The 14069-nt window shown below is 46.3% G+C and overlaps 1 protein-coding gene across 3 annotated transcripts in view; it reads left to right on the top strand.

The window, feature by feature from the left end:
* The first annotated feature begins 1835 nt into the window (after window positions 1-1835).
* RFT1 (RFT1 homolog) overlaps window positions 1836-14069 on the top strand; it is a 36344-nt gene continuing 24110 nt past the window's right edge. For all 3 annotated transcript variants that reach the window (XM_044253389.1, XM_044253390.1, XM_044253391.1), the window contains exons 1-6: window positions 1836-1920; window positions 5999-6084; window positions 8340-8456; window positions 9562-9751; window positions 10323-10424; window positions 13497-13634. In XM_044253389.1, coding sequence (XP_044109324.1) covers window positions 1858-1920; window positions 5999-6084; window positions 8340-8456; window positions 9562-9751; window positions 10323-10424; window positions 13497-13634 — 696 coding nt within the window. In that variant the 5' untranslated portion in view covers window positions 1836-1857. The remainder of the gene's footprint in view (window positions 1921-5998; window positions 6085-8339; window positions 8457-9561; window positions 9752-10322; window positions 10425-13496; window positions 13635-14069) is intronic.

Genomic DNA, 14069 nt, shown 5'->3' on the forward strand with positions numbered 1-14069 from the left:
TCCCCTCCCCCTCCAAAAGCCTCTCTTACCTTATCTGGTTTCATATTTTTCATAGCACTTATCACTATGTGAAATTTTATTACCAGGATTGTTTCAATTGGTTTCCCTTCCACTAGATTTTAGGTTCCTGAAGAGCCAGACTTTTGTCTGCTTCCATTCTTGTGATTACCCTCACAGGACAGATAGATAGAAAATATCTCCTATTCAATAGATGAGCAGACGGAGGTTGCCAGGTTAGTGAGTAACAGAATGAGGATTCAGGGCCGGGTCTGTCTCATAGTCAAACACATTTTGAGCCTCTATCATTGGACACAGTTTGAGTAATTCGGCAAGATGGAGTGGGGGAGGAGAGGGGATCGGCCTTGAGCCCTGTGGTGTTTCCAGCAGCACTAGGCACGTGTAACAGGGCAGGAGGCGTTATGGAACTCCTAGGAGCCTTCCCCAATACTGCTGCAACACTCTTGCCTTCTTGAAGCTCATGGCTGTTTAGGCAGAGACACATATTCTAGACTCTTCACTGCAAAGCAGATTGTGCTAGAAGCTATAAAGGTCACAAAGTGCTTTCCAGGTGCTTAGGCTGCTGTAACAATATACAAAGGACTAGGTGGCTTAAATGACAGGCATTTATTTATTGCAGTTCTGGAGGCTGCAAAGTTCAAGATAAAGTGCTGGCTGGTTTGTAGATGGCTGCCTTCTTGCTGTATCCTCATATGGCAGAGAGAGAGCATTCCTTTCTCTCTTATGTCTTTTTATAAAGGCACTAACCCCATTCATGAAGGTACCACGCTCATAACCTATTACCTCCCAAAGGCTCCACCTCCAAGTACCATGACACTGGGGATTAGGGATTCAACGTATATTTGGGGAGGACACCAGCATTCACTCCATCGCAGGTCCTGACTGTAGTACTCAGGAAAGTCAGGACAGTGGGGTCTGGGAGAATGGGTGAGGGGCTGGATGCGCCATCAAGGAAGGCACTTTGGGCAGAGGGCAACAAGACGAAGTCTAATGAGATAAGGGCCTGTTTGAGGAATGGTAAGTGTTCCGAATGGCTAGGACCGGAGAGTGTTGGGAAAGGGCAGTGGTGGCGTGAGAGGTGGTTCAGAAAGTAGACTGTGGTCAACTCAGGGAAGGCCTAAAAGAGACTGGGAAAGTGGGCTTCCTAGGACTGCACAGTAGATAAGAACAAGGACAGAGCAGCCGATGCTGTGCGTTGTGCCTTATGTTTTACAAAGCGCTTCCCGCCCATTCCTCTGCTCTGTCCTCACAACGGGTAGCACGAAGGCAAAAGAGAGGGTTTTAGGATCTGAAGCCCAGAGTTGGCGCCACTCACATCTCGTCTTACTCATCTGACGACAGGGCCCAATTCTCAGCTCTTTAGGAAGGATGACACGCATGTGAAAATGCTGATTTAACTTCCGGTCCTTCAGTCCTTTCTGTGTAAAATAATGGTAATTCCTGTCCTGCCTAATTCTGGGGGTTGTGGTCCAGCTTTGTAAACCAAGACCAAAAGTCAAGAATCTTAATGAACAAGGCCGGGAAGTTAATATTTCTTAGCTGGGAGACTGAGAGCCTCAGGGACGGGACTTTGGCTACTTTAACAGTTTCACTTAACTCGGGACGGGAAGGGGCAGGAACAGAAACCTCACAAGCTCAGCCCAAAGACGAGAAGAAACGCGGCGCCGGCTCAGTGACGTCACTCAAGCCGGCCGCTTAATGGACCAAAACGTTTCGTGCTCCGCCTCCGCCGCCCCAAGATCACCAATCAAAGGGCGAGTCGCTCCGTGACGCTATCTCTTTGCGACGCGGCGGGTAGGCGGTGGCGTTTCCGGGTGACCGAGTCCGGGCGCCGAAGCTATGGGCAGCAGGGAGGTGCTGGGTCAGGCTGCCCGCCTGGCCTCCTCCGGTCTGCTCCTGCAGGTACTCTGTGCCCGGCCGGTCCGAGCTCCACCCGCAGCTGGGATGCGCGGGGAGGCGGCCCTGGGGCCCTTGTGAGCACGCCCCGGGGTACACCGAGTCCCGGTGTGGACGCCACTTACAGAAGGGTTGGACAAGAGGCGGTGGCGGCGGCGAAGGGGCCCCTGGGCCTGGAGCGCGGAGCGCTGGCTGGGAGACTGCAAACAAGTCACTTTCGTTCTGAGCATTGTCTCTCCCATATGGTAGTAGGAGACAGGTCGGGTGGCAGGTGGTCTAGAATATGATGCTTTTAAGGGAAGGGGTTCACTTTCTCCATGCCCCATCGCTGACCCTCGGACCCCTTTTCAGACGCTCTGACTCCCACCGAGTTGAGAGACAAAGTATGGCATACCTAAGAAAAAGATACCTGGTGTAGGAATCCTGGTTCTGCCTTGTGCTAGCTGCATGACCCAGGACAAAGGACTTTGGCCAAGACTCAGCTCCTCGTGGGAAAACTGGGGTCATACTAGTACCTAGCTCATAAATTTGCTACCAGGCTTGACTGGAGTCATAAAGATAATTGTACTTAATGCTCTTAGTATGCACTTCGTAAATATTGGCTGCATTTTCCCTCTGGCTATGTGACCTTGGATAAGTCACTTCCCCTTTTTGGCCCTAATTTTCATCATCTCTCGGATAAGGTACATGCCAGTTGGTCCAAATGGTCTCTAAAGATTCTTTTAACCTAGGAGCTGGTCATTCAAAGTCAAGGGGCTCAGTTTTTCCTGTGTTGCACTCTTGAGCCGTTTAGCCCTTACTCAGAAAAATCCTGAATCTGCCCTCCCCTTTATTTTAGAGGCAGCATTTCACTTGGATAACAGGAGAGAGAACCGGGCACACTTGAGCTCAAGTGTAATCCTTGTTACTTGGCAGATCCTGCCCTTGTGAAAAATTGCTTTACTTTGAGCATCAGTTTTCCTCATCTTAAATGAGAACAGTAATGCAGCCTCATAGGGTCATTAGCAAGATTAGATGGCATGACTGTTAAGTGCCTGGCTCATTATGAGTACTTAGTAAATGTTAGGTATTTTTATTATGGTAATAAGGATTTTAAAAATGGTCCTTATAGGGATGAAATGAAATAATCACATAAAGCATGTAGAAGAGTTCCTTGCACAAGATAAATGCTTAATAAACATTCACCTAACCCTAAAGTAGGTGAATCCTGAATTTACCAAGTCTTTTTTCTTCTATTTCACAACATAAATAACGGAGTTTGGTGTTTTAGCCATAATGCTGATTGTTCAATCTTTGATGATACCTTACCACCTGGATTGGCTTCATAAACAAACAAACCACATCTTAGCAGAAAATACAATGGACTAGGAGTCAGGTGCCTACCTGTAAAGTGAAGCTGGGTCATATGATTGTTTGTGACATTGAGTAAATCACTTTGCTCTGAGTCTTAACTTGCTTTCTGTGCATTTACCCAGTTGCTTTGAAGGGGCAAATGGGTACCAAATGTAAGAGCTTTTTTAAAGTTCTAAAGTCCTTGAGGGAGGTGGGTGGGGGACAGGCTAGATGGGTGACAGGTATTAAAGAAGGCACTTGTGATGAGCACTGGGTGTGGTGTGAACAGGATAAATCACTGAATTCTACTCCAGAAACCAATAATGCACTGTATATTAACTAAAATTAAAATATACATATATGATGCATGTAATAAATTCCTTTTAATGTGAAAAAATAAACTGTGAAGTCCTTTACAAAGTTAAATGAAGATTGTGTTGCTAATAAGGGCCACTATGTGGAGCAGATACTGTGTAGCATGAACAGCTTCAGAGCTTCATTAACTCAACTCTTCAACTAGGAGATAGGGATATAGCCTGAGACATTTTCTTAGACAATGATAACTTTTGACTCTTGTTAGCATAAATAGGTGTATGTCATTTTAAGAATACAGCCATAATTTAGGCTTCCTGAATGTTTTATAAAGTCTGTGTATGTTTAATCTCCTATGTGTGCAAATGTGCAAATACTTGAGGTAGGTTTGCGATTACACTATATTCTGCAAGAATTTGAGAGCTTATTCTCTGTCTTAATTCTGAGCTGATCATAGTGAAAGTATGAAGGTCTTTTATTTGTTTGTTTTTCAAAAATGCTTTCACCTTCACAATCTTATTTGATCCTTGTTCTCAACCCTATAAGATAGGTAGAGGAGTTAGGAGATGATGGGTTTAACAGCTAAGTGATGATTTGAGACTCGGAGCTGAGCGCTTTTTCCATTCAGCGCTCCATGAATTGGCCTCAAACGTCTAAAATTGAGTAAAGAATTTGATATATATATATATCTGCGTTTCCTAGGAGAGCTACAGAGCTTTCATCAGGTGTTCCCAAAAGGCCACCTTTGACTCCATAAAGGTTAAGACTGTGGTAGCTTGGCTTTGGAGACCTTGTTGCTCTATGACTTCAGTGTTACAGACACTATCAGTGTTAAACTGTACTCTCCATTTTTGGTCATATCTTTCCCCAGACATTTTCAAACGGTCATGGCCTATTGGCAAACTTTGATTGAAATCTTTCAAGGTGTAGCTGTTCAGGGGCGCTTAGGTGGCTCAGTCAGGTGAGCACCCAACTCTTGATTTCGGCTCAGGTCATGATCTCACAGTCATGAGACTGAGCTCCATGTCAGGCTTCACACTGTGTGTGGAGTCTGCTGAGGATTTTAAGATTCTCTCTGTCCCTCTCCCTCTGCTCCCTCCTCTTCCCTCCGCCCCCCCACAAAAGGGCACGTGCTCTCTCTCAAAAAAACAACCAGGGATGCCTGGGTGGCTCAGTCCATTAAGGGTCTGCATTCAGCTTGGGTCATGATCCCATGATCCCGGCATCAAGTCCAGCATCAGGCTCCCTGCTCAGTGGGGAGCCTGCTTCTCCTCCCTCTGTTGCTCCCCCTGCTTGTGTGCTCACTTGCTTTCTCTCTCTCTCGCTCGCTCTGTCAAATAAAATAAACAAAATATTTGTTAAAGAACTCAAATAACCAAAACCAAAAAACAACCAAACAAATTGCAGCTGTTCACACGTAACTCTGAGAGTGATTTGTCATTTGCTGGGGAGCGTACTTGAGTTCCACCTGCTGTGCTTCCTGGATGCAGAGGGGGCGCTGAGGTTTGCAGCTTGTCAGTATCCCCATTTAGCATCCCCACCTGGCATCCTGTTCTCTGTCTCCTGCAAGAATTCTTTGGTCAGGTAGTTTTCTTGAATTGACAGGTTTGAAATCTTGGTATATATCTTCTTCAATGGCGATAGCTGGACTCTTTCTCCCTTTCCCTATTTTATATTATCTTATTATTTACAGTTATCATTTAAAAGTTACCTCATTGTATGTCGGTGGTACTCAAAAATTTTTTCAAAGGATTTTATTTTGGGGGCGCCTGAGTGGCTCAGTGGGTTAAGCCTCTGCCTTCGGCTCAGGTCATGATCTCAGGGTCCTGGGATCGAGCCCCACATTAGGCTCTCTGCTCAGCAGGGAGGACCTGAGATCCCAGGAAAGTAGCAAAAATTTCCTCTCAGGAAAGTAGCAAAAATTTTTTCTTTTCTAATTGAGAATACAAGTTAAAAGAGACTAAAAGTCATTATCAGAATCCCCAGATATTACTAGGCAGAGAAGAAAGAGAAATTAGGCCCTGTGATTCCTAGAGATTCCACCGTACCCTGCAGGCTCCCACTTGCTAAGCATGTGCTATTTCTAAACAGGCTGGAGGGGGGGGCCAATGTGAAGCACTAACTAGAATTCTCTGTCTCCTGGAGCGCGTAACTTTGAACCGGAAGAAATTCACTGAATATGTCAAGGCCTCCCTCTTATCAATAAATTAGGGAGCCTTCCATGTGCCTTTGTGGGTTCTTGACCATTGCACAGGTGTGCTGAGGGACCCCAAGGAATGACATTTCAGCAGAAATGCACACAGGTGGCGCATTTCTGAGGGGGTCTCTGGCGAAGCTGCTGTCAGTACGTTATTAGGGAGAGCAGCCACATTGTTTTCATTTCACAAGTAAATGTTCCCAACATAATTTATTCTTGTGTATTTTCCCTCTTTTTCCGTAGGTGTTGTTTCGCGTGATCACCTTTGTCTTGAATGCGTTTGTCCTTCGCTTCCTGTCAAAGGAAATCGTTGGCATAGTGAACGTAAGGTAAGAAGGGATGAGCCCTGGCACTGCCCACAACCCACACCCCGAGTCAGGGCACCTTTGTGTCACCCTCGGATTTTAGAAGCACGGCCCTTTCCCAGAAGCGGAGTGTTCTAGCAGTGGGCTGAGGGAGAGCGTGCTGGGGTGGGGGAATGAGCAGGCGATGTTGCTTCTAATGGCCCCATGGAGTGTTTTCCATTAGCGGCCTCCAAATGCACATTTCTCTGCCAACTGTTCCGGTTTGGCTGCTCTGGGAACCCAGGAGAGGAGTGGGAGTAATTCCTTGCAAACCCTGTCTCAGGTATAATCCTGTGTTCTTGTCCTGCTGACAGCGAGGGAAGCAGGAAATCTACAGTGCTTGAGGATGTGCTTCATAACTGCAGGCCTGGAGCAGGCTGCCTTCCCTCCTCAGTAACTTTTATAATTGGAGAATGGAAGCTAGGGTGAGAGCTTGAGTCCCTGTCACGAGGCCCTCAGCGGCGGCTCTTAGAGAGCTGCCTTGCTTTGTCTTTAAGACTCCTTTTTTTTTTTTTTTTTTTTAATTCCTCTCCTTTCCGTTCAAGGGCACCCACACATATTCTGAATTCACAAATGACACGAAAGTATATGGAGTAATGTGAGTGCTCAGAATAGCTCAGCCTCTCAGGTGTAGCTTCATGTCCTGATAAATAAGACGGTATGTTCCAGACAGCATTTCACACTGAATACCCACCAAACAAGCTCCGGGCTCTGTTCTCAGAGCTTGCAGAAGGTTCTCAAACTTTGATGGGCAAAGGAATCATGTGGTTTACAGTAGGTGAGACTGAGGAGGGGCCCAGGAATCAGTATTTTGACAAGCTCCTCAGATAATTTTTTTAAAAAATATTTTATTTATTTATTTGACAGAGACAGAGATCACAAGTAGGCAGAGAGGCAGGCAGAGAGGCAGGCAGAGAGAGAGGGGGGGAAGCAGGCTCCCTGCCGAGCAGAGAGCCCAACGAGGGGCTCTATCCCAGGACCCTGAGATCATGACCCGAGCCGAAAGGCAGAGACTTAACCCACTGAGCCACCCAGGTGCCCCTCCTCAGATAATTGTAAGGTAAGGACCATACTTCAAGAAATACTATGAAAAGCAGGAAGAGGGGCGCCTGGCTGGCTCGTGGGTGGAGCATGTGACCCTTGATCTTGAGGTTGGAAGTTCGAGCACTATGTTAGGTGTAGAGATTACTTAAAAATAAAATCTTTTTTTTTTTTTTTTAATGTAAAAAATGTGGGCACCTGGGTGGCTGAGTCAGTTAAGGGTCTGCCTGTAGCTCAGGTCATGATCCTGGGATCCTGGCATGGAGCCTTGCCTGGGGCTCCCTGCTCAGTGGAAAGTCTGCTTCTCCCTCTGCCGCTCCCCTGACTCGTCTCTCTTCCTCTCAAATAAATAAATAAGATCTTTCAAAAATCTGTTTTAAAAAAAGTAGGAAGGAAGGGGACCCAATCTCCTCTTAGGTGCTCAGATTTGAAAACAGTTTGGGCCTCTCGCCATCTGGTTTCCTCCAGATTGACGGCCATGGTCTAGCCCGCCCCCTACTTACCATATGGTCCAGTCTCCTCATTGGCAGTGGTGGACGGAAGCCTTGGGTGGCCACATGATCCTTGGACAACCTCAGAGAGACCTTAGCCGTGGGCTGTCCCCACTCTAGCTTCATCAGCCACAGCCTGTTGATGAGGGAAAATCTCAGCTACCACTCACCCAGGTGCAGGAGGCTCTTCCTAGGTACTGCCCACCCAGCAAGTATGCAGATAAGCCTTGCTGACCTGGGTTGCGGTGACGTGTGTAACAAGTCTGTTGGCTGTCCTGAGAAAGCTTTTGGCGAGAGCTTCCGCTCAGTAGAGCCTCTGCTTCTCTTTTAAGAACTGATAGGTCACTGGTCTCAGTGTGACCAAGAGATCCGATTGCTGTGTGCGGTCATACCTTGTCCTTTTCTCCTTAGTGTCAGAGTCACACCTCTGCTATTTGCTCTGAAGCGGTAGGTTTTGGGGGCCACTGCAGCAGTGTCTATTCTGGCATAATGCTCTATAGGCACACTCTCAGGTGTCCCTTGTTCCGTCCCTAACTCTGCTGTTCGAGTGGATCAGGTTAGTATGGGGCCCCGCAGGAACTCACTGCCCTTCACATCACCACCAGTGACTTATACCCAAGACTTTTCCTTCCCGTCGCTGGCAAAATCTCAGAAATTCTCTCTGGAAAAAAAACAGAGTCATTATTGATTTCTGCTTTTCCTTTACAGGCTAACACTGCTTTACTCGACCACCATCTTCCTGGCCAGAGAGGCCTTCCGTAGAGCATGTCTGAGCGGGGGCCCCCAGCGAGACTGGGGCCAAACCTTTAACCTCTTGTGGCTAACGTGAGTTGTGGTTTGGCAGGAGACAGTGCGAAAGCAAGAGTCTTAAAGGTTAAACAGCAACATCTGCCCAAAGCTAAATTGTCTCCAGCTTTGGTTTAATGGGGGGTTTCTGGGGCCTGGGCATGGGGCAAGACGGAGAGAGTGTCCAATTGGAAAGAGTTTGTTGGCTGTTTTCTCTGTGGGTGGCCAAGAGCTCCGGGTGGGGGTTTCGGGGCCAGGTTTCTAGCCCCGTTTCTACCCTCTTGGGAGGTTGTTTCTGCCATTCCTGATGCCCATTCTGGGCCCCACTGGAACTGTGCTATCTTCTTCATTCGTAATCTTTGCTGCTGTAGTCTCTTCCAAGCTTTTAACAACCACTTAGTATTTTTTGAAAGCCTTTTAGGGCTTTCATTATATCTTTCTTCAATTTTGTTAGGTTGATTTCAGTTCTGAGCCTTTTAGAATAATCCTGAAGGTCAAATACATCAGCTAAAACTTGTAATGGCTTTTCTGCAGTTAGATCCCTGCAGAGAGGGCTGGTGCTGGCTACATGACTCCTTCTTGCCCCATGGAAATGACTGTCATGAGGCTGGGAGGTGTTTATTTTATTCAAGGCCTGACAGTTAACTACTCAGTCATATTGAAGTGCTCTGTGGTGTACGTGTGAAGGGACGCTGTGCATTGGACTGTTGCTTATTTGGGTGCAAGAACCAACTGGATACTGTCTTTTAGTCATTTGTGGTGCCAACAACAGGAACGTACTTTCCAGGAATTTTGCTTATCTCCTCAGCGTAATACACTTGATAGGAGTGTAGGTTTTGGCGTTAGATGGGGATCGGGTTCTGCTTCTGCCCTTGACTAACTGTCCATGACCTTGGCCAGATTACCCAGTGCTTGTCATCAGCCTTAGTTCCCTCATCACTTAAATGGGGATAATGACAGGATCATTGGGAGGTGTTGGAGACGTAAAGGGAGTGGATTGAGTACCTGGCGTATAGGAAGTGCCTTGATAAGTGGTAGCTATTTTTATGATTATATTTCCTTTCTGTTCGGTGCGGCTATTTTAATATATATTTATTTTTATACTTAGCATATTTAAAAAAAAAACATTTTTTCCCTTTTCTAGTGTTCCCCTGGGTGTGTTTTGGTCCTTGTTCCTGGGCTGGGTGTGGTTACGGTTGCTTGAAGTGCCCGATCCTAATGTCGTCTCCCACTATGGAACTGGAGTGGTGGTGTTTGGCCTTTCGGCTGTGGTAGAGCTTCTGGGAGAGCCCTTCTGGGTCTTGGCACAAGCACAGATGTTTGTCAGACTCAAGGTCAGTGTGCCTTCTGCTTTGATGGGAAGTGTGAAAAATAAGAGAAAGAGTGGTTTCTTAAAAATGTTTTCTAGGAGAGGATGATTTTTTTCAGATTTGCATCTAAAAATGAATTTGGAAAAAGATAACATGATTGGTTTAGTTCATTTCCTTGAAATTTGGCAGATGGGCTGGGCTGAAGTTTTACCTCTGCTATACTATTAATGCAAAATAGATTTACTAATAGGGAAGTTACTAGTTTAGATAAGAATTTAAGAGGACTGTAAAGGTTTTTCAGACTTTTCTAGTGATTCTGTACGTAATTGCATACTAACAGTAACTTTTCATCTTTCAAAATAGGTAATTTGATATGTACAAGAGAATATATAGCGTATGTGTGAATCTTAAAGCATGATAGTATACTGAAGATCCAACAAACCACCCAGCCCACTAGAGCGTTATGGGTGCTTTGTCTAACCCTGTGCCCCATCCTCACTGCCAGGGTGGCCACTGTCCCAGGCTCCTATTCGTCATTCCTGTGCGTCTTTAGCTTTTATTAATGTGAGGTGCCCCCTTTACCCTGTTCCTGCAGGTGATTGCTGAGAGCCTGTCCGTCATCCTCAAGAGTGTCCTGACAGCTTTTCTCGTGCTATGGTTGCCTCACTGGGGGCTGTACATTTTCTCTTTGGCCCAGGTAAGAGTTATAACTTTTCACCTTTGTATAATCTATGTTTCTCCATTTTATTTTTTTTCTTCTTGTTCCCATCACTGTGTGATTTACATTTGGAGTATTCATGCATGTGAGGCAGGCTGGGAGCTCTAAAAAGACAGCCTTGACAGTGCTTTTCCGTTGGCTATCCCTCCTGCTCCTGGCGTCCGCAGGGGCCTGGTGAGGTCCCTGCGCTAGACCTCGCTGTCAAACATAGCGACTCCTTTAGATGTTCTGTGGGCAAGCCCCTTCCAAACTCACCTTTGATTGTCTTATGGAGGAGGGGAGAAAGCAGCGAAGGGGTGGGGTGGGAGTCAAATTGCATATGTGTGATTTTTCCCTGGATTTCAATCAGATGTTTTCAGAATAGGAGGAAATTCTGCCAAGCCTGTTCAGAGCTTGAACTGTAATCTCACACAATGCAGAGCACAGGAGCCAAGTCCTGGCAGGCAGGCACACTCTCACTTCCAGCAGGCCCTGCCTCGTTGCCATCCCATGTTCTGGTTCTCGTTCATATCCGTAGCTCTAACGAAAGTACAACTGGAGTACGGTGTTCATTTTAAAAATGAAACCTACGATCACATAGGCACTGGAACAGCTTATAGTACAAAGCAGTTTGTAATTTTTCTTAATGTATAGGAAGATAAGTTAAAATTTTTAGTAGCGACTTATGTGAAAGTCTTCCCCGTATCTTAGCAAAAACTACAAATATTGTTGTGAAACGCAGAAAAAGTAGATTTCAAATCGGTGGTATAAGAATGAGAATTGCCTCCTAAAAGCAGTTTGCAAATAGTTGCAAATAGTTTCATATCTTAGAAGAGTTATTTGTGATAATTTTTGCCATGTTTTATTCGATCTGGGACTACAGTTTTCCACATTCATCATGTTTTTGATATCCTCTCCCTAATAGGACAGGAGGCCATGAAGATGCCCAGTTATTGGTTGACTCCTCTTGGGAAAGACACTTGTGTTAGGACTTTGTGATGCTCCCACCCAGGACACATCCTAGGTCAGCAAGGCCCATTCCCAGTTTACTTGCTTTCTTATTATAAGACTTGGGAGAGCTCTTCTCTGGCATTTTCTCTGTCAGTGTCTGTTGAGAGATCTAAGAGCCAACAGCACCTCATATCAGCAGGCGATCCCCACCATGGCTCTGGGATTCTTCTTTGTCCAACCCACTTCCAGGTTCTTCTTTAAACAGTCCCTTACCCCATGGCATCGTATGTCGAATAAAAGGGTCACTCTAGAATATATAAAGAATTCTTACAACTCATCAACAAAAAGGCACACTACCCAAAATGTAGGTAAAGGACCTCAATAAACATCTCTCCAAAGAAGATACCCAAATAGCCATAACCATATGAAAAGATGCTCCATATCATTAGTCAAATCAAACCCACAATGAGATACTACTTTGCACCCATTAGGGTGGCTGTTACCAAAAAATAAGAAAATAACAAGTGTCATTGTGGATATGCAGAAATTGGAGCCCTCACATATCGCTGGCGGGGATGTAACATGGTGCAGCCATTGTGGAAAACAGTTTGTCAGTTCCTCAAAAAGTTAAATGTAGAACTGACGTATTATGCCTAGCAATTCTGCCCCTAGGTATATCCCCAAAAGATTGAAAACGTGTTCAAAAAACTCGTACGCAGATACTCACAGCAGCGCTATTCACCACAGCCAAAAGGCCCGATGTCCATCATCTGATGAATGGATGAACAAAACGTGGCATACGTGCACAGCGGATTAGTCCTCAGCCATAAAAATGATAACGCGCATGGCACCATGAACTCGGAAACCATTATACTAAGTGGATGAAGCCAGGCACCAGGCCACCGATTGCACGCTTCCATTAATATGCGGTGTCCAGATAGGCGAGTCTGTAGAGACCAAGCAGATTTTCATTGCTGGGGTGTGGAGGACCGGAGTGTGATGGCTTAATGGGCACAGAATTTCCTTTTGGGGTGATGGAAATGTTCTGGAATAAAGTGGTGGTTGTACAACACTGTGAATGTACTAAAAGCCACTGAATGGTATGTTTTAAAATGGTTATAACACTCGGTGTTAGCCTATGTAAATTTTTCCTCCATCCAAATAGGGGAAGGATCACGTAGTTAGGATGTCCTACCTGAAGACTGCCCATGGACTGTCACTCTTTCCTCAGGTGCTGGTCTGTGGGAAGGTGCAGGGAGGTGGAGGAGGGAGTCCTGTTGTCACAGGGGCTGTTGCGTCTGGTGGCATGGCTCACAACAGAGCTGCTATGTCTTCTTACAAGGCATGAAGGGACAGTGGACTCTGCCTTTGGTACAGGAGCAGGCTTAGCATTTCCAGATTAAAAGCAGGACTGGAGGGCCCGTTCCCTTCCGAGCTAGTGTGCATTGCATTCACAGCATGGAGAGAAGGCAGAAGGGAGCCTGTGAAAGGGACTGTTTGGATACTCCTCCCAAACTGCAAACAAAACCCCAGGCTGCGGCTCCTGGCCCCAAGCCACCCTTTTGTCCTGGCTCTGTGGAGGGAAGGGTGGGCCCTCTTATCACCCCCCAACCCTGAGTCCCTCCCCCGTTCTGGAGTGGCTCTTGCCCTGCCCATGCACCCGGCTGAGAGGAGGGAGCTAAGAGCTCAGTTCTGCTTTGTAGTCCCCGTCACAGCTTATGGGTTTTGGGAAAGCCCCCGTCATCTAGGACGGGGGTCTCTGCATATAAGCACAGGACATGTGGGTCCTCGCAGGGTGCTGTCGAGGCAGGAGGGTCAATCCTTTGAGAACATGCCTGTCATTGCTGTGGTGCTGGCACTAGGGGATGTCTGTCAGGGAAATGATGTTCTGCCTGCCCAGAACTGTTCTCCCAGTCAGCTGCCGTGTTTGGAGTCCTTTCCCCAGAGATGCCGCAGTGAAGCTGGCTCTTCCCCGGAGTGGGAGGCACTGCTGACTGGAAGGCGCAGTTAATGAAGACAGTTCTCTTTATTGTTTGGCTTTTGAGGTCAGATTTCCAAGCAGATCTTAATTCTGCCTGTATTAAAAGCATGCCACTTAAATCCACTATTTTCTTTTTTCAGCTTTTATATACTACGGTTCTGGTGCTCTGCTATGTTATTTATTTCACAAAGTTATTGGGCTCTGCAGAATCAAACAAGCAACAGAGTCTTCCCATCTTCAGAATGACAGATCTGTTACCCAGTGTTACAAGAAGTAGAGTAAGTAATACACTCTATCTCTTATCATTTTAATCACAGATGCTGATTATCCTGGAAAGGAGGAAACTATTACTTTCTCACTGATTGCTGTCATCGTAAGGATGATTTCATAGCTCACATTTATTGAGTGCTTGCTGTGTGCTAGGGCAGGGTTTCTCAGCCTGAGCAGTACTGACATTTGGGGCTGGATAATTCCTTATTGTGGGGGATGGCCTGTGCATTATAGGATGTTTAGCAGCACCCTTGATCTTTACTCACTAAGTGCCAGTAGCTACCACCTCTCAGCTGTAATAACCAAAAATGTCTCCGTGGGGGACACATGACCCATGGGGGACAACACTGCCCCCCGTTTAGAACCATTGTGTAGCCACAGTGCTGAACGCTTTACCTGCCTTATGTTTAAAGTTTATACCGACTCTGTGAGGCTGACCTTAT

This window comes from Neovison vison, chromosome 6, assembly GCF_020171115.1.
Source record: "Neovison vison isolate M4711 chromosome 6, ASM_NN_V1, whole genome shotgun sequence".
Lineage (NCBI taxonomy): Eukaryota > Metazoa > Chordata > Mammalia > Carnivora > Mustelidae > Neogale > Neogale vison.